The sequence below is a fragment of the Electrophorus electricus genome, chromosome 7 (genome assembly GCF_041902795.1).
Source record: "Electrophorus electricus isolate QZ-2024a chromosome 7, ASM4190279v1, whole genome shotgun sequence".
Classification (NCBI taxonomy): Eukaryota; Metazoa; Chordata; class Actinopteri; order Gymnotiformes; family Gymnotidae; genus Electrophorus; species Electrophorus electricus.
This window is the reverse complement of record NC_137503.1, coordinates 202501-230000: the sequence shown is the minus strand read 5'-3', so window position 1 is coordinate 230000 and position 27500 is coordinate 202501. Positions and strand designations below refer to the sequence as shown.

Below are 27500 nucleotides of genomic sequence, written 5' to 3'. Positions count from 1 at the left end.
TTGTTATTTAACAGGTGAGATGTAATCACTCCCATGAAGGTTTTAGCATAATAATAAAGTTAACGTACACATGACATCCATGCAGTATTTTTGTCTATTTCGAGTTGCTGCTATGCACCCAAGTAAAAACTATTCCTGACGATAAAGATGGAGGCCAGTGTAGACAGTAGATGGGTAACAGTTGAGCAACAAATCTCTCTGCATGATCAACACAGAACAGACACTGGTCTTTATGTGTGTGTGTGTGTGTGTGTGTGTGTGTGTGTGTGACCTATAGCATATCCTCTGTATATTGCAGAGGATGAATGCAAATGGCCACTGCAGTTTCCATGGCAACCTGTCTGTGATTTCAAATCCTGTTCATGGTAAGTCTGAGTGTATATTTCCATATTCATGCAGTAGTGCTAAAGGAGACTGAGGCCCTCTCATATATCAGCTACATTAACACCACTACACACACACCTTCATTATTATCCATACTACTGACACACTGTTACTTTTCAACAGACTTGAAGTTGTCAACAAGCAAATCAAATACAGAATTCCTAGATTAATAAATATTGTGCTAACATGGAAGTCCACCAGATATGTCCACCATCGTCCCCGTCTCGAAGAAACCTCGACCCTCCGACCTCAATGACTACCGCCCTGTCGCCCTCACATCAGTCGTGATGAAGTGCTTTGAAAAGCCAGTCAGAGACTTCATCACATCTTCACTGCCAGCCTCCATGGACCCACTGCAATTTGCATACCGCCACAACCGCTCCACTGACGATGCAATTGCACATCTGCTCCACACTACACTGACTCACCTGGACGAAGGGAGGGGAAATTATGTTAAAATGCTATTTGTCGACTACAGTTCAGCATTTAACACTATCATCCCCTCCCTACTCACTACTAAGTTGGGAGATCTAGGACTGCATACATCCCTGTGTGACTGGATCTTCAACTTCCTAACAGACAGACCACAATCAGTACGGGTGGGCAACTGCGCCTCATCCACCCTCACTCTCAGCACTGGAGCTCCTCAGGGTTGTGTCCTAAGCCCCCTGCTCTACTCACTGTACACCTACGACTGCATAGCCACTTCCACCTCTAACATCATTGTCAAGTTTGCTGACGACACCGTTGTCGTGGGTCTGATCTCGGACAACGACGAGAGGACCTACCTGGAGGAGATTAAACACCTGGAAAACTGGTGCCAGGAAAATAATCTCCTCCTAAACGTCAGTAAGACAAAGGAGCTGATCGTGGATTGCAGCAAGAAGCAGGTGTGGCACTACCAACCTGTGAGGATCAGTGGAACCACGGTGGAGAGAGTAGATAGTTTCAGGTACCTTGGAGTTCACATCTCACAGGACCTGTCCTGGTCCCGCCATACCAACTCCCTGGCAAAGAAGGCTCGTCAGCGTCTTTACCACCTCAGACGCCTAAGGGACTTCAGACTGCCCTCCAAAGTACTGCGGAACTTCTACACCTGCACTATCGAGAGCATCCTCACAGGGAACATCACAGTCTGGTTTGGGAATAGCACCAAGCAGGACAGACAAGCACTCCAAAGGGTAGTGCGTTCAGCAGAGCGCATCACTCACACAGAACTTCCTGACCTGCAGACCATCTACTACAAGCGGTGCCAGACCAAGGCCAGGAAAATTGTGAAGGACCCCACCCATCCCAACAATAGACTCTTCACTCTGTTGAGGTCAGGGAGGCGCTTCCGCTCCCTGAAGACCAAGACAGAGAGGCTGAAGAGGAGCTTCTTCCCACAGGCCATTCGGGCCCTGAATCAGGGAAACTGATAAACTGTGGGGACCACCACCACCATGTAACATGACTGTATATCTGTACATCTGTATATATAGATTTATACTCAATTACCCTGTTACACAACAACCGTAGATATGTTATTATATAAAATGGATCTGTACATTCTGTAGATTGTGTACATATATACCCAACCGTATACATTGTACATTGTGTATATAATCATAATATACATATATTGTACATACATTGTTAATATATTTTTGTACATACATAGAATATATATATTTATCTGCATATATATATTTTTCTCTATGCACCCCTGGTTCTCTTCCTCAGTTTGGACAGAGCACTCTCCACCATTTCACTGCGAGTTATACTGTGTATGACTATATATGTGACGAATAAACCGAACTTGAACTTGAACTTGAACTATTCTGTATTACTATGTAGTATGTATAGAGTTACCCAGAGAGACATGCTAGTACCACTCACGGAGAACTGCTCTTAGATCTGTGATTATTTGAAACATTTTCAGTTGGTGGTACCAAAAGCTATTTTACTTTATTACTTAATTAATTGTTTTTCATTTCGTGTTGTTTCCTGCTTGAATCATGTTTAATATGGTCTATATCCTAATCGAGTTTATTTTTTAAAACCTTGCTGTAAAAATGATTGTCTTAAGTTCTATACAATCTTTCATAGTTGACAGCTGTTACGTAAACAGCTGTTGTTTTAGTATTGATTTAAGATTATATATTACATACCTTAGCTCAAAGCACAGTTTATTTCAGAATGAACCCTTATATTAGTGTTTGTCTTATGTATAGTTTATATTACTATAATAATCCACTGAGTATTACCCTCAATACTCACTAAAGTCATTATATTACTATAATAATCCACTGAGTACTCACTACATTGAATATTATTACAATTATATACATTTACAGTATTTGGCAGAGGCTCCTACCCAGAGAGACCTACATATTCACATGTTCATCAGTGTAACAGTACATGAGGGATCCAAACCCATGAGCTTGGTGTTAAGAGCCTTAAAGGAAAGCTCACCTGAAGTAAACAAGAGCTCTGACTATAACACACACACACACACACACACACACACACACACACACACACACACACACACACACACACACACACACACACACACACAGACACACACACACTCACTCAAGGCAAGTTTATTTTCTTACACATCAGCAATTTAAAGTGTTTCACATAAGATATAGAAGAATTAAAAATCTTCCAAGATCTATCACATCGAGAAGGTATTTGCTAATAATTTGGCACAATAAAGAATTGTACATAGACAAAAAATAAAAGTAAAACATTATAAAAATAAAACAAAGAAGCAAGCAAAGTTTATTTATAAAGTGCTTTTTACAACAGATGTTGTCACAAAGCAGCTTTACAAATGTCTAAGGCCACGCCCCCAGTGAGCAAGACAAGGGCGACAGTGGCAAGGAAAAACTCCCTAGAACACGAGGAAGAAACCTGGAGAGGAACCGAGACTCAGGAAGGGGGGCATCATCCTCTGCCTGACAATACACACACACACACACACACACACCCACACACCCACACACATACACACACACACACACACACACACACACACACACCCACACACACCCACACCCACACACACACACGCACACACACACACACACGCGCACACACACACACGCACACACACACACACACACACACACACACACGCAAGCACGCACGCATGCACATACATAGACAGTATGGGTGTAAGTCGTAAAGATAGAAGTTAATCTGATTTCTGTTTCCCAAAGATTTCTGATTGGCAGGCATCTATGTGGAAGATTTCTGCAATAGACAAACAATATAAAAATGCCTGTAGTTATGAATGAATTTGCATAAATTATGTCCTGTCCAGTACAGGTTAAAATCATTTAAAGTATCTGCCCCGAAAAGTAAAACACAACTAATTTCCACAGAAAAAAACCCTAAAGATTTTTATTTGAAGTTTATTTTTCTCTTTCCTTAACAATATTGTTAGTTTTACATTTAGCTGACAAAGCAACTTATAATTATGAGTGAGTTATCGAAAGCAACTTATAATTATGAGTGAGTACAATTTTTGAGCAATTGAGGGTTAAGGGTCTTGCTGAGGGGCCCAACAGGCGCCCACTGAGCTACCATTGCCCTACTCAGTCAATTTCACAGGCCAGACTGTTACCAAACCTTTGCTGTTGACTGGTTTTATTGACATGTATTCTGAACACAGCACTGTTGTGTCTGGCTTCCCTGTGTTCCAGGTTTTGCCTCTGACTCTCCAGTCTCCCCCATCCTGATCCATGCCAGGTTTTCCGCTGAGCCGAGGACTGTATAAAAGGAAGAGGAAGAGCAGCGGTCTGTGTAGGGCTCATTAGAGGAGTGATTGTGGCTGCTGGTGTTTTGACTTGTTGCTGTTTTTTTGCTGTTTTTTGCTGTTGTGTTGCTTGGGTTTGTGTGTATGACTTTAGGTTTTCCCCTTGACTTATGGTTTGTTTTGTCTCTTATTGGTTTGGTTGCTGGGTAATATATGTTTCTTCTATCTTGTATATATTGTCCTATATATAGTTACACATTGGTGGTAGGGAGAGGCTGCCATTTTGTTTGGGTGTGGGTTTGTCTCTGTTTATACCAGTATAGTCCGTGTAGTCATTCTATGTTTCTTTTTGTTAGCTTAGGCAGTTGTTTCTGGTGTGGTTTTGTTTGGTTTTGTTTGTTGTGTTGTCCTGGGTCACTCCTGTGCTATTGCACCAGATTGTTGTATATTTCTGTATCTGAGCACCAAAACTTGTAAATATACTTGACCTTTGACCTTTGCCACCATCCTGTTTGTCTGGCTTGTATTCCATTACTCATTATTACCGCTGTTACACTCGAACCCTCTGTTACGGCCCCGAGTCTAGACAGGGTTGCACACACACACACACACAAAAAACCCCACACAAACACACCCCTCCCTCCCAGCCTAGAGAGGGTCATGACAGGACATTCATAAATCAGCATGCTCCTCAAATACAGAGACAAACACAAATAGAACCATACAGCTTTAACTAGGGAGGGAGGTGTTACACATTCATGGAAATTACACATATGTGTATTAAAAAATTCCCCACTCACCCTCCCCCAGGTCTCTTTTTCCTTCAAGCTCAGGTCCTCTACCAGATGTCTTGGAGTCTGAGGGTCCTGTGTAGTATCTTAGCTGTTCCCAGGACTGCACTCTTCTGTACGGAGATCTCAGATGTTGTTCCTGGGATCTGCTGGAGTCATTCTCCCAGTCTGGGGGTCACAGACCCTAGTGCTCCAGTTACCACAGAAACCACCATTACCTTTATCGTTCAATTCTTTTCCAGCTCTTCTCTCAGCTCTTGGTATTTCTCCAGCTTTTCATGTTTCTTGTTCCTGATGTTGTCACTTGGGATCAGCACATCTATCACTCTTCTGCTGTTTATCCTCCACTACTGTGTCCAGTGGGGTTTCTGCTGTCTGAGGTACTCACTAAGCTCTTCATCATGTGGGCATCTTCCAGCTGTACTCCTGGCTCTGACCTCACTAATCCTTCTTCTTCTGCTTAGTGTGCAGTCTTTCTCTCTCTATACAAACACAAACACACACACACACACACACGATAGATAGATAGATAGATAGATAGATAGATAGATAGATAGATAGATAGATAGATAGATAGATACACATATTGACTCTAATAGATTCCTTGGTATTTTTCATCAGTAACTCCATCAAGTGGGCTGCATTTAGTTATTTATGAAAACTGGTGACATTTAAAGAGATGGTAGTTTATGCAGTGAAGGTTTTACACTACTATGGACCCCATAGATCAGGACCCCCTGCTGACCACTAAACGAAAAACATGACTCTTGAATGCCACCATAAAACGGTCCCGGTGGTGCCCCCCAAAAGAAAGAGAATTAAAGAAAAGAAACCAGGATGGTTCAGTTCTGACTGCAGTAAGAAGATACATCAAGATTGAATAGGGAGGGTAAATATGGTATTTAGCTGTAAAAAAATAAACGTCTTTGATTAGGGCTCTCAGACACAACTGTGCTTTGGCCCCGTACTCTCAGAAATATAACTGTTAAAGTAGAAAAAGAAAAAGAAATTATATATATATATATATATATATATATATATATATATATATATATATAAACCTTCTTTATAAAGACTTTATAAAAACTCTACATTTGTCAGTAAAAAAACAGTCAATGCTTTTTTAAATTGAAATAATAGGGTATAATATTTGTATTTGAAAAAAAGAGAAAAAAACGATCACTTAAATATACATTTGAGGCATGAAAAAACACTTTATGGATTATTACTTATAATTATAGATTATTACTTATAAATACACTGCCTGGCCAAAAAAATGCTCACACACTCTAATATTTCGTTGGACCACCTTTAGCTTTGATTATGGCACGCATTTACTGTGGCATCATTTCCACAAGCCTCTGCAATGTCACAACATTCATTTCTGTCCAGAGTTGCATTAATTTTCCACCAAGATCTACTGAAGATGGGAGATTTGGACCACTGTGCAAAGTCTTCTCCAGCACATCCCAAAGATTCTCAATGGGGTTCAGGTCTGTACTCTGTGGTGGCCAATCCATGTATGAAAATGATGTCTCATGCTCCCTGAACCACTCTTTCACAATTTGAGCCCGATGAATCCTGGCATTGTCATCTTGGAATATGCCCGTGTCATCAGGGAAGAAAAAATCCCTTGATGGAATAATCTGGTCCTTCAGTATATTCAGGAAGTCAGCTGACCTCATTCTTTGGGCACATAACTTTGCTGAACCTAGACCTGACCAACTGCAGTAACCCTGGATCATAGCACTGCCCCCACAGGCTTGTACGGTAGGCACTAGGCATGATGGGTGCTTCACTTCAGCCGCTTCTCTTCTTACCTTGATGCACCCATCACTCTGGAACAGGGTAAATCTGGACTCATCAGACCACATGACCTTCTTCCATTGCTCCAGAGTCCAATCTTTATGCTCCCTAGCAAATTGAAGACGTTTTTGTGGGTTAGCATCACTGACAAGTGGTTGTCTTAAGGCTACCCAGCTGTTTAGTCAAAATCCCTTGAGTTCCCTTCGCATTGTGTATGTGGAAATGCTCTTACTTTCACTATTAAACATATCCCTGAGTGCTACTGTTTTTCTACGATTTGATTTCACCACACGTTTAAGTGATTTCCAATCACGATCATTCAAGATTTAGAAAAATAGATGAATGTTTCATCCTAGATCACATCATGTCTGAACATGCTGTACCTGCTATATCATTTACATATGTCTACTTATACAATGATTTTGTTCTCTATATATAAACTCGTGTATCTCTGAATAAAGTGTGTGCTTCTCAGCACCTCTGACTGTCACTCATTCTGAGAAACATCTTTATTTTATACAGTCTCCATGACTGTAAAGTATTTACACAGTATTTACACAGTCACCATGACTGTAAAGTATTTCCACAGTCTCCATGACTGTAAGGTATTTCCACAGTATTTCCAGAGTATTTATATAATCTCCATTACTGTATTTAAGCAGTATTTACACACTGTTTATACAGTCTCCATTACTGTAAAGTATTTCAACATTATTTCCAAAGTATTTATATGGTCTCCATTACTCCATTACACAGTATTTACATAGTCTCCATGACTGTAAAGTATTTGCACAGTATTTACACAGTCTCCATGACTGTATATATACACTAATTACACAGTATCCAAGACTGTAAAGTATTTAAACAGTATTTACACAGTATTTATACAGTCTCCATGACTGTAAAGTATTTACACAGTATTTATATTGCATCAATGACTGTATTTACACAGCATTTACACAGTCTCCATGACTGTAAAGTACTTACACAATATTTATATGGTCTCCATTACTGTATATAAGCAGTATTTACACAGTCTCCATGACTGTACAGTATTTACACAGCATTTACACATTAATTACACAGTATCCATGACTGTAAAGCATTTACACCGTATTTCCACAGTACTTAGTCTCCATGACTGTAAATTATTCCCACAGTATTTACGTATTTACACAGTCTCCATGACTGCTAAGTATTTACAGTCTCTATGACTGCTAAGTATTTACACAGTCTCCATGACTGTAAAGTATTTACACAGCATTTATACATGAATGTAATTTATTTCTACAGTATTTACATAGTATTTCCACAGTATTCAGTATTTAGTATTCATGACTGTAAAGTATTTACACCGTATTTACACAGTATTTACAGACAGTAAAGTAAATGCTTGTGCGGAGCTGGAGGCTGTGTCCCTGCATACGTCTCGAGGAACCATTACGTTCAAACACCTGGAGGTTTCTGGGGGGCAGCTGCCTGTGTTCCGTGTGGACGTCTCAGTTTCATGCACAGAGGCCCTGTTATCGCCTCACGAGCTCATGACACTTTCTTGACTCAACACCCTTTTATTACATGCATTACACATTTTTACACACATTCTGCCGGAGCCATTAGGCTATGTTGTGTCTGCTGGATGGGATTAATACAGGGATAATGCTGCACTGGGTGAAAAACAACATATTTCTTTGTTTTTCTTCCTACCTGTCCCTATAACATGCAACTGCCCGTGCCCTTTAAAAGCACTGATCCATCACTACAAGAGTTTTTAAACTGAGTTTCACTTTGGAATGACAGTTAAGTTTAGATATTCCCATGCCTCAGCTGAGCACCTACTGGCAATTATCCTGACTAAACCAGTTAGGGCGACCTTTTTAACACTCACGCTAAATGAGGACACCTCACACCGGCTCCATCTTATTTATTCACACACTTAATAATAATCATATTTTTTTCATTTTTTAAGTCACATATTTGATAAAAAATATTATTTAGCAGCAGAAATATGCATGCTATCTTCAGATCGGGCTAAAGTACATGCTGACTGTGCAACAAACAAGGAGTTTGTACACACGGGGGGATGAGCAAACATGGCTTTGGGCTGCAGCAGAGCCACACTTTTGGTTGCAGCAGAGCCACAGGTTTGAGCTGCAATGGAGAAGGATTAGGTTGCAGCGGAGTCGTAGGTTTGGGCTGTAGCGAAGCAGGATTAGGTTACAGAGGAGCCGCAGGTTTTGGTTGCAGCAGAGCAGGATTAGGTTGCAGCGGAGCCGCAGGTTTTGGTTGCAGCGGAGCCACAGGATTAGGTTGCAGCGGAGCCGCAGGTTTTGGTTGCAGCGGAGCCGCAGGTTTTGGATGCAGCGGGGCCGCAGGTTTGGGCTGCAGTGGAGCAGGATTAGGTTGCAGCGGAGCCGCAAGTTTTGGTTGCAGCGGAGCCGCAGGTTTTGGTTGCAGCAGAGCTGCAGGGGAGCAGGATTAGGTTGCAGCGGAGCCGCAAGTTTTGGTTGCAGTGGAGCCACACTTTTGGTTGCAGCAGAGCCACAGGTTTGGGCTGCAGCGGAGCAGTATTAGGTTGTAGCGGAGCCGCAGGTTTGGGCTGCAGCGGAGCAGTATTAGGTTGCAGCGGAGCCGCAGGTTTGGGTTGCAACAGAGCCACAGGTTTGGGTGTCCGCCTCCTTTGTTTTCGCCTCGCAGCGATGGCATGCTGTGCTGGGTGCACGAGCCTCGCGATAGCGCTGCGTGCACAACCGACGCGTGACGCCAGTCGCAAAGGTTACATCCACACAGACGCACTGCGGAGGCGGCCAGAGACGTGCGTTTAAAAATGAGACATTTGGGCTTAATGGAGCGTCATTTCGGATAATGCTGGAGGTTAACGCAGGGTGGACTTGTCTGGGTTTGCTTGGTGCTGCTGCTGTTGTGTGCTCACGCTCTCACTTCATGAGTGTCCAAAGTAACAGCGGCACGAGCGAAGTTTGGACGGAGCGCCATCTTTGGTCCCAGTCATCTGTCTCCGACTCCAGGCCTGCATATCCCAACGCCTGTGGCTCATAAAGAAGGTAATCCGATGCTTTTACAACCTTAGACTTGAACTATCACCGATTGTGCTAGATGATTACAATTAAAATCTGAAATTGGAACCAGAACATGGCCAGTTCCGAGACCACTACCTGTGGTCAGATCTCTCAGCGGGCTAGCTAGCCAGTTAGCCGTCCAGCTAGCTCCACAAACAGCACACTCAGCTCCAGACCGCTTGGGCGTTTACGTGTGATGGCCTTTCAAAAACATAATATTTCTCTCTGCTTGGGAGGATTTGTGGCGCAATGTGGGCTGGCTACCTGGCTGAGTGGTGTAGTTATCTTTGTCAGGGAGCTGTTGGCTAACCCAGTTAGCAGGGCGAGCTTCAGATGGCACCAGCGACACAGCTACTCAGGTGCTGTAGTCTAAATAAAACATCTGCCTTTCAGTTGGTGTTCATTTTTCTGTCAGAGACGCTTATGTCAAGTTGTCTTGCTCCAAGTTCATGGAGTTGAAAGTAAGTATTTGCCTGCAACCGTCTGGTTTGCGTTTCACCCGGTCAAAGACACAGCAGCAGCAGCCAAGTCTGTGTGACCCTCCACCATCACACCCCAGCCTAACGCCCAGGGCCAGTCAGACTGCTACCGGTATAAGTGGTTTATTTATGTGTTTGATCTTTTAAAATAGCCGTACATCTACCCAAGAGTGACGCACGTCATCCCAAATTTCAGTTGTTGTCCATCTTTTGATTGGTTGGAAATTTAAATGTCAGGCATTTACTTATTATCGACATGAGTGAACTACTTATTCAAATATTCACTTTCATAATGCGTCATCTAAAACGGCTTCACAGATGGTGCTAGTAGAACCACCCAGAACTCTGGAGAAAGTCATATTTCTGATATTTCACTCATTTAGGCACCTGATATAAATGATGGACTTCTCTCTATGGGTCAGCGCAGAACATTTAGTAATATTATTCAGATATTTAGAGCTAGGAGCTGTAACTGGGTTAACACTGACCCCCCAAGCCTTGTGTGTCCATACATTTTTATGCAGCAGCACCTCAAACCCACCACCCTGCATACAGGCTGCACCATAATACTTAAAAAGTAGAGTATTCCAGACTGACCAAATCAAACCCCTTATCTAAACCCCAAAGAGCTTGTGTTTCCTCTGCTGTTGATGACACTACAGGACAAAGGAAAGCCTGTATTCATGCCTGACAGAACACAAGGTGGATAACTGCAGTGTCGGGACTGTCTGCCTGTAAATGTCTGTTTATGTCTGAGGTCAGAGTGTATCGCACATCTGTTGGGGTCTGATGTGATGCCTGCATCAGGGTTTCGGTGGCTCCAAACCTGCAAGTTTATGGACCAGAACAGCACCGGTTTTGCCAGCCAAGAACCTTTTCTAAAAATTAAAGGTGTGGAACTGTTGTAGATTTTAAGGCCCTTAACCCTCAACTGTTTGAATTGTATTAATTCATTATTGTAAGTCGCTTTGAATAAAGGTGTCAAATGCTGTAAATGTATTATCTGTTCGGTGTATGCAGCATCTAGGCGGTGTGTGTGTGTGTGTCTGCTCCCTCTGTCATGTTGCTCCTGCTACAATGACCTTCATACCCACGACAACCACTCTGGCCCTGCCCATTTACCCTGACTCCACCCACCACAACACCACACAACCACTCTGACCCTGCTGATCTGCCCTGACCCCACCCATCCTCCATCTTGGAGTCCTTTGGCAGCTTATGTGTCATGGCTGTGGAGTCCACGGGGGCAGCAGAACTTTCAGCAGAATTAATCAGAACAGTCACGTGTGTAGGAGACTCTGATGAATCAGAACGGTCACGCGTGTAGGAGACTGATGAATCAGAACGGTCACGCGTGTAGGAGACTGATGAATCAGAACGGTCATGTGTGTAGGAGACTGATGAATCAACGGTCACGCGTGTAGGAGACTGATGAATCAGAACGGTCACGCGTGTAGGAGACTGATGAATCAGAACGGTCACGCGTGTAGGAAGCTCTGATGAATCGGAACGGTCTCGTGTGTAGGAGGCTCTGATGAATCGGAACGGTCACGTGTGTAGGCGGCTCTGATGAATCGGAACGGTCACGCGTGTAGGAGACTGATGAATCAGAACAATCATGCGTGTAGGAGGCTCTGATCAATCAGAACGGTCATGCATGTAGGAGACTGATGAATCAAAACAGTCATGTGTGTAGGAGACTGATCAATCAGAACACTGAATAATGTTACCTTCTCCAGGGTGCCTCTTTTGAACTGCATTTTCATTGTAGAGTATTAGTATACAGCGTTAGAGTATTACTATACAGTATTACTGTATTAGTATACAGTACTAGAGTATTAATATTGAGTAGTAGAGTATTAATATACGGTATTAGAGTATTCATATAGAGTAGTAGACTATTAATATACAGTATTAGAGTATTATTTTAGTTAGTATAGAGTATTAGAGTATTAATATACAGTATTAGAGTATTGTAGTATTAATATACAGCATTAGCATGTTAATATACGGTGTTGAGTATTAGTATACAGTATTAGCTTATTAATATACAGTATTAGGGTTAATATACTGCAGTAACCTGAACTGAAGTTACTGCAAATGCAAATTAAATATCTAGGATATTTGTGTTAAATGTGTGTTTTATTCTGTATAAATATTGAAAACAATATCTTATGTAATTAATGAAGCATTCTGTGTGTGTCTGTGTCTCCGTGTTTTTGTGTGTTTGTATGTGTCCATATCTGTGTGTGTGTGTACATGCTTTCATATTTGGTAGGAATGGAAGAGCTGCAGTCTCTGGACCCACGCAGACAAGAGCTGTTGGAGGCACGTTTCATGGGTGGAGTTAGTGGGAGCACTGGGGGTAGCACGGGAAGCACCAGCGGAGGAGCCAAGGTGGGTGAAGGGTGGCGGTGGGTGAAGCAGGGTAATGGGTGGGGGTGGGTAAATGTGCTGTTATTTCTTTCCCAGTGGCGTTTGATGTAAAACACTACAGACCTGCGTCAGGGCTGCTGAACCTGCGAGTCCACAGCTGTGAGCTACATGTCACTCTGTCACTCAGTGTGATCTGAGGCTCAGTTGTAACAGTGTTATTCATTTAGAACACGTTTGTAAACAGTTGATGCTGTTGAAACAGTTGATGCCGTGTGTTGATCCAGCTGAGGTGGGAGTCTTGGAGTCTTGGTTCTGGAGTCTTGGTTTTGGTACTACACAGCACAGAAACGTTCCCAGCAGCATCATGCTGGGATATGTCATGGATATGCTGGACACTGGGAATTTTCCTGGGATTAGTCCCACCTAGTTCCTTTAAGAGACGCAGAAGCTAAGGAGTCTTCACTCACCATAGCAATGATATCAGCATCAGATGTTGGGTTGAACAGGTGATCTCGTGTGTGTGTGTGTGTGTGTGTGTGTGTGTGTGTGTGTGTGTGTGTGTGTGTGTGTGTGTGTGTGTGTGTGTGTGTGTGTGTGTGTGTGTAGGGCCTAAACAATAACGAATGCTCCAACCACAGCTTTGGCAGTCTGGGATCATCAAGTGACAAAGAGTCAGAGGTGAGTGTGTTACTGCCCCCCCCCACACACACTCTTACTGCCTCCCACCCCTACACACTCTTTCTCTCTCTCACTCTCCCCCCGCCCTCTGTTTTACTCTCTCTCACCCCCCCATACACAGGGAACATGTATTCATACATTCCCTGAGCTGATGAGTGTGTTCTTAATCTCTCTCTCTCTCTTTTCTCACACTCTCCACTCCCTCTCACCCTCTCTTTCTCTCTCTTTTCTCACACTCTTCACTCCTTGTCGTCTCGCTCATGAAGAATTCTGATATAAAAAGAGTAGGGTCTCCTGCATATTCGGTAAGTGTTTTCAATGCTGATGTGTCGGAATATTATTTTTAAAAATGTGACTCGTTTTTCACTTTTAGTTTACAGACCAGTAGAGGAATCTGTATTTCTTTTGTAGTAGAGCACAATTTAATAATTTTATTGATCTCACAATATTGACCTCTGCAGGATTGCTATACGCAGACAAGTTGTTTAACCCCTCACAGCGTTTCCTCCCAAACCTTCTCCAAGTGTACGAATCAAAGCATGCTTACAAGGCTGTCACTAATCACATCACATCTGCTCTCATTTAGTATTTTACAAAGCACATCACAGTCACAATAGTCCTGTTCTGAGTATGTGTGTGTGTCTACTAGTGGCTGAATGGGGGAGTCACTTTGTTTGTTCTGTCTTCCAGACGCCTGAGAAGAAGCACTCAGAGTCGACACGAAGGAAGAGAAAAGCTGACAACCAATCAGAGAGCAATCAAGGTGTGGTCCGATCAGAGAGCAGCTGATGTGTGGTCCAGTCAGAGCGCCGTCGAGGTGTGGTCCAATCAGAGCAGTCTAGGTGTGGTCCAGTCAGAGCGCCGTCGAGGTGTGGTCCAATCAGAGCAGTCTAGGTGTGGTCCAGTCAGAGAGCTGTCGAGGTGTGGTCCAGTCAGAGAGCAGTCAGTGTGGTCCAGGTGATGGGGCGATCCTGTGTGTAGAGTATGTTGTCTAATTTCGGTTTATACAATTTAGCTCAAGTTTCTCCTTTAATCTGACTGTCTGTAGTCGAGCAGTATCGAAATCTTTATTATCACGGTGGTGAAGGTACTTGACTTATAATCAGAAGGTTGCCAGTTCTAGCCCCACTGCTGCCAAGTTGCCACTGTTGAGCCCCTGAGCAAGACCCTTAACTTGCAATTACTCAAGCTGTACTCAGTTATAATGGAAGTTTGCTTTGGATTATAAGTGTCATAAATGTAAATATTTTGCTTCACATTTTTAGGGAAGTCTTCCGGCCGAGGGGCAAAGATCAGCGATTATTTTGACGTAAGTGGAACTGGTGTGTGTGTGTGTGTGTGTGTGTGTGTGTGTGTGTGTGTGTGTGAGAGAGTTGGCTAGGTTACCTCATAACAGGAAAGAAAAAAAAATCCAGAATGCGTCACTCAAGTTATAGACTACAGTGTGATAAAATGACCAATACAATAGACTACAGTGTGTCAATTATAAATACAATAGACTACAGTGACAAAATGACAAATACATTAGACAACAGTGTGATAAAATGACAAGTACAATAGACTAGTGTGACAAAATGACCAATACAATAGGCTACAGCATGACAAAACGACTAATACAGTAGACTAGTGTGACAAAATGACCAATAGACTACAGTGTGACAAAATGATGAATACAATAGACTACAGTGATAAAATCACCAATACAGTAGACTACTTTTGACAAAAGGACAAATTCAATATTCTAGTCTGATAAAATGATCAATACAATAGACTATAGTGTGATAAAATGATCAAAACAATAGACTATAGTATGATAAAAAAAAAATACAATAGACTACGGTGTAACAAAATGACAAACACAATAGACTACTGTAATAAAATGACAAATACATTAGACAACAGTGTGATAAAATGACAAGTACAATAGACTAGTGTGACAAAATGGCAAATACAATAGATTACATTGTATTAAAATGATAAATACAATAGACAACAATATGCCAGAATGACCAATACAATAGACTACAGTGTGATAAAATGAGCAATAGACTACAGTGTGACAAAATGACAAATACAATAGACTACAGTGTGACAAAAATAACTACAGTGTGACAAAATGACAAATACAATAGACTACAGTGTTATAAAATGACCAATACAATAGCCTACAGTGTATTAGAATGATAACTACAATAGACTACAGCGTGACAAAATGATTAATACAGTAGACTAGTGTGACAAAATGACCAATAGAGTACAATGACAAAATGACACATACAATAGACTACTGTAATAAAATAACAAATACATTAGACAACAGTGTGATAAAATGACAAGTACAATAGACTAGTGTGACAAAATGGCAAATACAATAGATTACATTGTATTAAAATTATAAATACAATAGACAACAGTGTGCCAGAATGACCAATACAATAGACTAGTGTGACAAAATGACCAATACAATAGACTACAGTGTGACAAAATGAGCAATAGACTACAGTGTGGCAAAATGACCAATACAATAGACTACAGTGTGATGACCTATACAATAGACTAGTTCATAAAATTACAAATACAATAGACTACAGTGTATTAAAATGATAAATACAATGGACAACAGTGTGACAAAATGACCAATACAATAGACTACAGTGTGACAAAATGACTAATACAATAGACCCTAGTGTGATAGATGAACAAATACAAGACTAGTGTGATAAAATGACAAGTACAATAGACTACCCTGTGACAACAAATTAACAATACAATAGATTACAGTGTGATAAAATCATCAATACAATAGACTAGTTGATAAAATGACAAGTACAATACACTACAATGTGACAAAATGACAAATACAATAGACTGCAGTGTGACAAAATGACCAATACAATAGACTAGTTCACAAAATGACAAATTGACTGCAGTGTGACAAAATGACAAATACAGTAGACTACAGTGTGATAAAATGACAAAAATGACTAACCCACATACCTTTTAAACTTACCCACACACCCCTACCCCACACACCCTCTAAATGTACCCACACACCCCTACCCCACACTTAACCTTCCTGCCACCTTCCCTTGTAGCGCCCCAAAATTTGTCATGCTTGTTTTGCTGTAGTTCCAGGGGGGCAGCGGTTCGAGTCCTGTGAGGGGTGTGACCTCTGCTCTCCGCTCACCGCACGGCTCACACTCTGCCCCTGGAGGCTCCGTCGTAAGTGTCTGGGGGGTTTGGACTTGACTGCAAAATCAAATTTTTGTTGTGTTTTGTTATTCATGTCATGATTTTTTGTTTGTCAGGTCCGCCAGAACAGCTCCTCCCCCACCAGACTCAACTTCACTGATCACATGATCCACCCTAAACAGTTCAGTAGCAGGAGTATACAGGTAACACTCACCTACACTCTCACATCCTCACATACATATGCACGTTCTCTTGCTCACAGACATACGCGCGCACACACACACACACACACACACACACACACACACACACACACACACACACACACACACACACAGCTTTAAACACTCCACATACACACACAAAATTACATGACCAGTTTACATTGTTAATCCACCTCACACTAACATTTTTTGTCTCTCTCATATGCTTTCCCTCTCTCTCTGTCTTCCTCTCTTCCTCTCTATCTCTCTCCCTCTTGCCATCTCTCCCACGCTCCTCTCTCTCACTCCCTCCCTCTCTCCTCAGACTGATCTGACCCTGCTGAAGTTGGCTGCACTTGAAAGCAATAAGAATCTGGATTTGGAGCGTAAAGAAGGCCGTATTGATGACTTGTTGAGGGTGTGTCCCGTGCCGTTGTGTCCAGCTGATGTGTTGCATGGCAGAGATGAGAAAGGCAACGGTGTAATGCTTCCTTGGGTTTCCTCTCGTTTCACCAGGCCAACTGCGACCTCCGCAGGCAGGTCGAGGAACAGCAGAAGCTGCTGGAACGCTATAAGGAGCGGCTGAACAAATGTACCACCATGAGCAAAAAACTCCTCATTGAGAAGGTAGGAGAGGCACTGAGGTGTGTGTGTGTGGGTGTGTGTGTGTAGGTCAGAGTACTCAGCAGATGTGTAGGCCTGTACTGAGACATGTACAGTCTCACCCTACTGGGGTGGAGGGGGGGGGGTAACCATTCTGTGGTGTGTGTGTCTATTCTGGGGTGTGTGTGTGACCATGCTGTGGGGTGTATGTGTGTGTGACCATGCTGTGGGGTGTATGTGTGTGTGTATGTGTATGTGTGTGTGAGACCATGCTGTGATGTTTGTGTCTACTCTGGGGGGTGTATGTGGGTGATCATGTACATTTAAGCAAACTATTAGCAGCCCCAGATTTATCAGGATAAATTATGTTCTCATTTTGTAGAATCAGTTACGTGAGTGTTACAGGGCCTTTCGGCAGTTTGTCACGTGACCTTTTTCTGGCAGTAGCTGCACATGTGATCTCAGTGAAAGGGTGAGAGTGAATCTTAATTCTGGAAAAAAAAGCACCACCGTGTTAGAGAAAAAAGGCAATAATTCTGGAGTTCACTAGTAGTTCGTGATTTAAGGTTTGACAGCACAGACGGGTTCAGACTTGAACATATGGCTATAATTTTCATCTGTTAACTTTTTCAGCCTTTCATGCCAACAAGCTTTTATATGCACTAGTAAATCCAGAGGGTGTGGAGGAGGGTGGAGGGGGGTGAGTAGTGTACTTGTGTAGCAGTAAATTATAATTGCTGAATTGTGAACTTCCAACAACTTGTCCAGCCTCCTTAAGAAATGAATAACCAATAAAATGTATAGTTAAGTGACATTCATTTGCAGATTTGACATTTTAAATCACAAGCAATAAATGACACAAAACTCAACTATAAATACAATATATCTTGTTGCTTGTGTATTTATGGTAGGCTTTTATCATGGGATTATGCTAAAAATGAACAAGTGCCTTGTGCACTACCACAACAACCATGGGCCAGTGCATGCACGCAGTCTGCACAAGGAAGACAAGCATGTTCACCTTGTCACAGACTGTGTGAGGGGCAGGGACAGTGTCAAACTGGGGAATATAATGTGTCTTTACATTTTATGGCACTTATCTGACACTTTTATCCAAAGCGACTTACAACTGTTGACTGAACATAACTTGAGTAATTGAGGGTCAAGAGTCGTGTTCAGGGATCCAACAGTGGAAACCTGGCAATGGTGGGACTTGAACTGGCAACCTTCTGATTAACAGTCCAGTACAATAACCACTGAGACACCACTGCCTCTCTCCTGACACCCCAAGCTCCCAGGACACCAATATCACAGCTCCACCCAGAGATGTGCCCCTCTTTACCGAATGTCTCATCCAGATGTGGGTGGTGTATGAGTCAAGTGAACTACTGCTGCCTGATCTCGTGTTGTCTGGTGTGAGCCGTGCTGGTTTGTCCTCACTCAGCGTATACTGGTGGAGCTCCTCAGATATACTGGTGGAGATCCTCAGATATACTGGTTCCTGTGAGGCTGTCTGGAAAGAACTGTGATTCCTTCAGATTTCTTCAGGCTTAGTTACCTTTGCTACTTGTTTCTCTATACTGCATCTAAGATGCTGAGTCATGGTAAAATTGTGGATGATACTCTCTGCCATGCGGTCCTGTATTAACACTACTAAACTACTAACTGACCAAGATACTTACTGGATAAACTATACTGACTTCAGTCACGATAAGGACAATGTTTCTTTCATCATGAGAGGTGTGTCCTCTATGGATCTCAGCATAAGTTCAGTTTTAGTGGTGGCAGTTCTGAGGCTGCTGTATTTTGGTCAGCTCTGACAGGTGTGTGGCCCATCGTGTGCTAAATCATCTACGCTGTGAGCATGCACATGACATGTGTTGAGTTTGACTTTTACCCTATTCAGTCTGTTGCCACCAAAGCCTCCACAAGCTGGATGATCTGTCTCATCATCACAGAATGATGTTCTATGGCTCAGCAGCAGCAGTGAGTGTGTGTATGTGTATATAACCCTACTCTGTGTGTGTGGTTATGTGGTTAGAGTACTCAAGAGAAGCAGGCATGTAGGGAGAAGAGCATGCAGGATCGTCTGCGTTTGGGACATTTCACCACCGTGCGGCATGGGGCATCGTACACGGAGCAGTGGACAGACGGATACGCCTTCCAGAACCTTGTTAAGTAAGACACCCACACTCTCACACACATGCACAAACACACCTGCACACTCACACACTGCGCTCACATAGCCATGCTTACACACACCCACGCTCTCACACACCCACATTCTCACACACACACAAGTTAAAAAGCACAAATAATACTGCTGTTAAAAGGTGTGTGTGTGTGTGTGTGTGTGTGTGTGTGTGTGTGTGTGTGTGTGTGTGTGTGTGTGTGTGTGTGTGTGTGTGTGTGTGTGTGTGTGTGTGTGTGTGTAGGCAGCAGGAGTGGGTGAACCAGCAGAGAGAGGACATCGAGAGGCAGCGGAAGCTTCTAGCAAAGCGCAAACCCCCCAACATACCCCCTTCTCAAAGCCCTGCCCCCTTCACAGACTCCAAACCCAGAAAGACCAAAACAGTGAACGGAGCCGACAATGACACCTTCCTCAAACCCAGCCTGCCTACACTGTACGTACATACACATACACACACACACACACACACACCTTCCTCAAACCCAGCCTGCCTACACTGTACGTACATACACACACACACCTTCCTCAAACCCAGCCTGCCTACACTGTACGTACATACACACACACACCTTCCTCAAACCCAGCGTGCCTACACTGTACGTACATACACACACACACCTTCCTCAAACCCAGCCTGCCTACACTGTACGTACATACACACACACACACACACACACACACACACACCTTCCTCAAACCCAGCCTGCCTACACTGTACGTACATACACACACACACACACCTTCCTCAAACCCAGCCTGCCTACACTGTACGTACATACACACACACACACCTTTCTCAAACCCAGCCTGCCTACACTGTACGTACATACACACACACACACACCTTCCTCAAACCCAGCCTGCCTACACTGTACGTACATACACACACACACACACCTTCCTCAAACCCAGCCTGCCTACACTGTACGTACATACACATACACACACACACACCTTCCTCAAACCCAGCCTGCCTACACTGTACGTACATACACATACACACACACACACACCTTCCTCAAACCCAGCCTGCCTACACTGTACGTACATACACACACACACCTTCCTCAAACCCAGCCTGCCTACACTGTACGTACATACACACACACACCTTCCTCAAAGCCTGCCTGCCTACACTGTATGTACACACACACACACACACCTTCCTCAAACCCAGCCTGCCTACACTGTATGTATACACACACGCACACACACACATCCATATATACATTGTACATTGTGTATATACACATACATATACTGTACATATATTGTTATATATTTTTTGTATTTTTGTATATACATATTTCCTTATGCCCCCCTGTTTCTTTCCTCAGTTTGGACAGACACTCACAAAACCATTTCACTGCGAGTTATACCGTGTATGACTATGTACGTGACAAATAAATCAAACTTGAACTTGAGCACACACACACACACACAAACACCCACACACCTTCCTCAAACCCAGCCTGCCTACACTGTACATACACACACACACGTAAACACACACACACACACTAATTCTACCTTTTCATGTTGCAGATTGACTTTAGCAGAATATCATGAACAGGAAGAAATCTTCAAACTGCGACTGGGGCATCTTAAAAAGGTCAGACCCTTTCACATTGGTTCACCATGCTTATGGTTAAAGGTCATAGAGTTAAGGTTAGGCTTAGAAGTCATAGGGTTATGGTTAGGGTTAAAAGTTGTATGGTTAGGGTTAGAGGTCTTAGGGTTATGGTTAAAGGTCATAGGGTTAAGGTTAGAGAGCTGCTATGTGGCCTCCCTCATCAGGAGTCGCCCCAGTCCATCTGTCCATGGATTGTCCTGGTGAACATATTTATGTGTTCACGTGTGTGTGTAGGAGGAAGCAGAGATACAGGCTGAGCTGGAGCGTTTGGAGAGAGTGAGAAATTTACACATCCGTGAACTGAAGAGGATCAGTAATGAGGACAGTTCACAGTAAGAAAACACACACACACACACTCTCCCTTCCACTGTCTCTCTCAGAAGTGTGTATAATGTGTTGTGTGTATAATGTGTGTTATCCAGGTTTAAGGACCACCCCACACTCAATGACCGTTATCTCCTCTTACACCTGCTGGGTAGAGGAGGCTTCAGTGAGGTTTATAAGGTAAGCGCATCCTTCATAGTTATTCACTCACACACACACACACACCCACCCCCTCCAGAGGAACCTCTGATCTCTGACCTCTCGTTGGTGTCTCTTTAGGCCTTTGACCTGTTTGAGCAGCGTTATGCAGCTGTGAAGATTCACCAGCTCAACAAGAACTGGAGAGAGGAGAAAAAGGAGAATTACCACAAGTACAAACACACACACACACACACGCGCGAGCAAGCACTGAACTCACACCCACACAAACACACTTACACACAAACATGTGCATGCCCAGACACGTACACAAACGTACAAACACGCATGCCTAAAAAGACACACACAGATAATGATGAGTCATCAAGTGAGCTTTTATTGATACACACATACATACATGTCACATGTTTGTTATGGAGTTCTGTCTCTAGCCAGGTCATAACAATCGAGGGAAGCGATTTCTTGCTACAGATGTTTTAATTTTCAACTTGAGCTATTAAAACACAATTTGCAAACCAGAAAAATAGCTGAACTGATCTCTGCTGATGATGTCGGAGAGCCTCTTAAACCCAAATAGCCTTGTATCGGTGCAACTCACAGCCAACGTCCTCACTTCACCCACAGTACACACGAAGCTGGACTAAGGGCGCAGACGTTATGATGTTATGTTTATGTAAACGTGGAACACGTTTGTGCTCTCATCCAGACACGCCTGTAGGGAATACCGAATCCACAAACAACTGGACCATCCCAGGATAGTCAAACTCTACGACTACTTCTCTCTGGACACTGACACGTGAGTGACGGCAGGAGCCATTTCGCCTTCTCCACCTTCAGCTGTAGTCTCTCCTCCTCCACCCTCAGATGAAGTCTCGCCTCCTCCATCCTCAGCTGTAGTCTCCTGAGTTCTGTTGCCTTGGCCTGGTTTAATATGTGATATCAGAGCCAGACCAGGTGATCTGGGATAATCTGTATGTTAATGAGCGATAGCAGGACGATGTTAAGGTTTGAGCGTCTGTGCCTTGTTGAAGGTTCTGCACAGTTCTGGAGTTCTGTGAGGGGAACGATCTGGACTTCTACCTGAAGCAGCACAAGCTGATGACAGAGAAGGAGGCGCGCTCCATCGTCATGCAGATCGCCAATGCGCTGCGTTACCTCAACGAGATCAAACCGCCCATTATCCACTACGACCTAAAACCAGGTGGCTGCGCGTCCTCCCAGTGCCCTGTGTTGGCGCTCTCTGGATCTGCAGGCTGTATGTCTCTGTGTTCAATGTGTTCATTGTGGTTGCGCTTTCCTTAGGCAACATTCTCCTCGTGGACGGGACTGCGTGTGGAGAGATTAAAATCACAGACTTCGGCCTATCAAAGATCATGGATGACGATAACTATGGTGTGGACGGCATGGATCTGACCTCCCAGGGAGCAGGCACCTACTGGTGAGCCTGGGGTCATGACCTCTGCATCATGCACAAAATAGCCTGAATCACACACAGCACAACCTTGCCCATAGGGTTAAACGCAGTCTGCTGGGACGAATCTACAGTTATACTACACTCCTCCAGTGGTTGCTGTGGTTACTGACAAGCCACTGTCTTGTTGTAGGTATTTACCTCCGGAGTGTTTTGTTGTTGGTAAAGAGCCTCCAAAGATCTCCAACAAAGTAGATGTTTGGTCTGTCGGTGTCATCTTCTTCCAGTGTCTGTACGGACGCAAGGTAATACACTCATAGCAGACTCATAAAACTACATTTTCACTGTAACACGATTGCATTTCTAAGTCATTCTGGATCAGATCGTCTGCAAAACATACACGTGATCACTGGGCACACACGGGAGATGCTGGTAAATGTGTGTTAACGTGTGTGTGTGTGTGTGTGTGTGTGTGTGTGTGTGTGTGTTTCTGCACACACACACACCTCACACCACCAAACACACCCTCCTTGTCCTCGTATGACCCACGACTCATGCCTGGAGTTCACCAGGTGAAAGATGTTGCAGTTGAAAGATGTTTGCAGTTCTTCTGGTTGTGGTGAGCCTAGGCAAAGCTTAGCATGGCATGTGGCTAACTGACCAACGGTTTCTGGGCCGAACTCGCAGTTGTGAAATTTGATTCCACGTTACGGCCATCAGTCTTCACACAGGCTACCGTCCTCTCCGTACAACCGTTACGTTACGGACGAACACGTGTACTGACTCACTCCTTATTTTTTTGCCGTTTGTGTGCAGCCGTTTGGTCATAACCAATCTCAGCAGGACATCCTTCAGGAGAACACCATCCTCAAGGCCACGGATGTGCACTTCCCTCCCAAACCCGGCGTTAGCAATGAAGCGAAGGTCCACACACACACACACACACTCACTCTACACAGCAGAGAGAGGCAGGAGTTTTAGTTTAGCGTTAGGTCAACAGCCTGGTTAGTGCTAAAATTGAGTGTCAGAAAGGAACTTGCCAAAGATCAATAAATCAAATATCAATATATCAAACATCAATATCAAAATATTGTACCAAGACTGCATCATGGGTGAGAGTAAATACCCCCTTGTGAATAGTAGGTGCACCTGTGTGGGAACAGATCATGGGTTTAATGGTGGGGGAGGGGACTTGGAGCAGGGGTGGAGTTTAACTGTGTAGGGGTGGGGCTTAACTGTGTGGGAGGGTGTAACTGAAGTGTCGTGTTTTGAGAGTCGGTCCTGAAGGTGACTGATGTGTGGAACATCTCTTAGGTCTTTATTCGTCGCTGTCTGGCATACAGAAAAGAGGACCGTTATGACGTTCACCAGCTTTGCAGCGACTCCTACCTGCTCCCGCACATCAGGCGATCCAATTCGTCAGGAAACCTGCAGGCCACACCCTCTAGCCCCGCCTCCTCCGGCATCATCTCCTACTGATCTGTCCTGCTGGAAGGATGACTGATGTTTCCTCACCTCCCCACCCTGTGTGGGTGGAAGGGGGAGGGTCCTATATGCCAGCGCACGAGCCTAGCCACGCCCTCGGCTCGACGCAGTTGCCGTGGTGAAGAATGAGAATAGCTGAAGTCGCCTCCACCCTGCGTCTGATTGGTTGGCACTGTGTGTGAAGCAGTTTCACAGAGGTGCTTTTCTGCAGCTGTGAACTGCACAGGGTGGCTGTGTGTGCTTACACAACTCCAGCACTGTTATGGGTGTGTGTGTGTGTGTGTGTGTGTAGGCGTGTCACGTGTTGCAGGGACTATGATGTATGTTTATTTGTGTGTGCACGCAGACGTGTTGCGTCTCCTGTAGCCAACATTAAGTGTATGTTCAGATTCCTGAACATGTCAGGCATGACTGGTAAACTGTGTGTGTGTGAGAGAGCCAGAACACAGTGCTCATGGGTGTGCTTGTAATGGAACCAGTGTTAGCATATGGACTGTCCTGGGTGAGTTGTGATGTCTGGATGCAGGCAGTCACAGCCCCAGCGTTAAATCTAATAGTTTTTTTTGTCAAAAGCAATTTTCACTTTGCTGCTTCCCAGTGTTGCTTTAGTTAGGTCTGGTTTTCTTTAGCTGTATGGTTTAATATAGAAGTCATACATTAAAGGGTCAGAAAATAATAGCATGTTGATTAAAAGTTTTTCTGAACTTTATGTATGTGCGTGACTGCTAGGTGTGTGTGGCGAATAATTCTAACTAATGAGGCAGGATGAGTGCCGGACTCCGCTCATGATGATGCCTGTGTTTCGACTCTTTTGTTGCTAAGCAACCTGTGCCCAGCTGAGCCTGTACAGCCACTGTGAACAGGGTGGACAAAGGCCACACCCTCCTTGGGATGGGGGTGTGTCCAGCAGGGCGGGGCTACATTACAGCTGCTCCTCCCCCAGCCCTGGTTCCAGCTCAGCACCTGTGATCTGCCTCTGAACCGCTGCTGCAGTTGTAGGGAATGTAGCCAAACAAGAAATAAAGACTCAAGTTATTTTAACACAACTGTGCTGGTTGATTCCTTATGTTTTTGTAGGCGTGTGAAATATATTTAATATTTACAGAGAATAATGAAAATGTCAATAATACTCTTTACTGGACAAAACGATGTGAAAAGGGAGTTCTATGAAACAGCCTTTAGTGATATTAAGAGACTGAACCTTCAGTTTCATTTAAACTTTTATTATAATTGTTCAACAGCATGAAGTTCAGTCTCCCCAGTTTCCTGCTGTTGTGCGAGTCCAAACAGCCTCTAAACCTCTAGATCAGTGGTATTCAGATCTGGACCTCAAACCCACCACCAGTCCTAGTTTGTGATTGCTTCTGATTAATGTAACTGGTTGGATGCTCTCATCACACCGACTGCCAGGCGCAGGACCCAATGCTGAAGACAGATCTGAACACCTCTGCTCTTGCTATCAAAATGTTCATTCATGTAGAATTTCAGTTTTAGACACAACCAGCCCACACTTCTGTAAAACCTCATGGACTTTATTGCCTGTGTGTGTTCATTACAGCTTCAACCTGCACAAGCTCACCAGTCACTACCCCCCACGGTCCTACCTTTAGGTTTGTGTAAACCTAAACCAAAAGACATCTCACTGAGAGGGGACACACACACACACACACACACACACAGACCACTCAACTTCAGAAAGTGTGTGCAGAAGTTCAAAGCAGAAGTGTGGAATCAGACTACAGCAAGGGAGCAGAAGATCAATACATCTAACAGCTAACAGAAGATACAATCAATACAGGTAACAGAACAGAATTTAATTAAACTAGACCAACATTCCAAAAGTGCCGAGGAGAAGAAAAAAAAATCCAGAGAGAAAGGAAAGGCTCCACTAGTCCTGCTGCACGCGAGTGTGTGTGTGTGTTACAGCGTTTTCCAGGAGACCTGACCACTCTAGTGGGTTCTGGGATTTAGCTGTGTATGTTTCTACCCTGTGGATATTTTTAGACTGAATAAATACATTTGATATACAGGAACAGAAAGACAGTGTGTGTGTGTGTGTGTGTGTGAGAGAGTGAGAGAGAGAGAGGGAGAGACCTTTCCAGAACGTCACTGACGTTTCTGGTTATGACGACTGTGGGGTAGCTGGTGTACTGGTCTCTGTTGTCTCATGGAAGGTGGATTCTGTGGCAGCGAACGTATCTGTGGTAACAGGCGTCTCTGTGGACGTGTTGGTGAGTGCAGGGGGGGGTGTAGCATCCAGGATCAGCGCTGGCGTCTGGCTGGCCTTTACAGAGACGGTCGGTGCCGTGATGGGCAGGGAGACCCGAGGCCCACAGGCCAGGCTGGTGGGCATCGCGGTGGGCAGGGGAGTGATGCCAGGAAGGTGCAGAGGGGGCAAAGGTGGCAAACCTGCAGAGGGCAAAAAAAACAGCACACAGGTTCTAAAACCCCCAACCTCACAGACCCACCAAACCCACACCCCCGGCGGTAGGGGTTCAGCACCTGTAGTGGAAGGAGCAAGTCCAGGGATTCCAGCTAAGGAGACAGTGCTGAGGCCTGGAAGCGAAATATTCAGGTTGGGTAGGGGGGCCAAGCCAGCGGGTAACGGCATCAACCCTGAAACACAACCAGCGTTGGGGGTTACTGAACATAAACCCTGACACTTAAAAGAAACTTCAAAGGAAAATCTCACATTACTACTGATTATAATATCAACTAGTTTTATACTGAGTGTAGCAAATTTTTTTCCTTGTCTGTACACTCACTGTGTAATAAACAAGTACCAAACTAAGAATCCTTACACACTGCACTCATTTGGGGTTTTTAGTCTGTAATGCAGGTTGAGCCCTCAGAGTGGAATCAAGCAAACACACACAACCCAAAGTCTTGTGAGCAGTGCAGTGAATTGTGTGGCAGCAGAAAAACAGCGCAGACTAGTGGTGGGAGGAGGTCGCCGACGCCTT

At 43.9% G+C, this 27500-nt stretch overlaps 2 protein-coding genes across 2 annotated transcripts in view; one reads left to right on the top strand and one right to left on the bottom strand.

Annotated features, from left to right (window-relative positions):
* The first annotated feature begins 9468 nt into the window (after positions 1-9468).
* tlk1b (tousled-like kinase 1b) lies at positions 9469-25583 on the top strand. The gene is given in 24 exon segments (XM_035524427.2): positions 9469-9697; positions 9700-9726; positions 9729-9788; positions 12561-12679; positions 13265-13336; positions 13603-13641; positions 14027-14099; positions 14602-14645; positions 16466-16558; positions 16645-16731; positions 17057-17149; positions 17248-17358; positions 19376-19512; positions 19770-19958; positions 21071-21137; positions 21393-21490; positions 21581-21662; positions 21762-21853; positions 22348-22437; positions 22673-22842; positions 22944-23079; positions 23246-23357; positions 23869-23976; positions 24367-25583. Coding segments are annotated over 24 exon segments (2370 nt in total). The 5' UTR covers positions 9469-9591; the 3' UTR covers positions 24532-25583.
* Positions 25584-25744: 161 nt separating this feature from the next.
* gorasp2 (golgi reassembly stacking protein 2) overlaps positions 25745-27500 on the bottom strand; it is a 5515-nt gene continuing 3759 nt past the window's right edge. Inside the window, exons 9-10 of the mRNA XM_026998628.3 lie at positions 27040-27153; positions 25745-26946 (exon numbers count right to left, since the gene is read on the bottom strand). Of these exons, the coding sequence (XP_026854429.2) occupies positions 26660-26946; positions 27040-27153 (401 nt within the window). The 3' untranslated portion in view covers positions 25745-26659. The remainder of the gene's footprint in view (positions 26947-27039; positions 27154-27500) is intronic.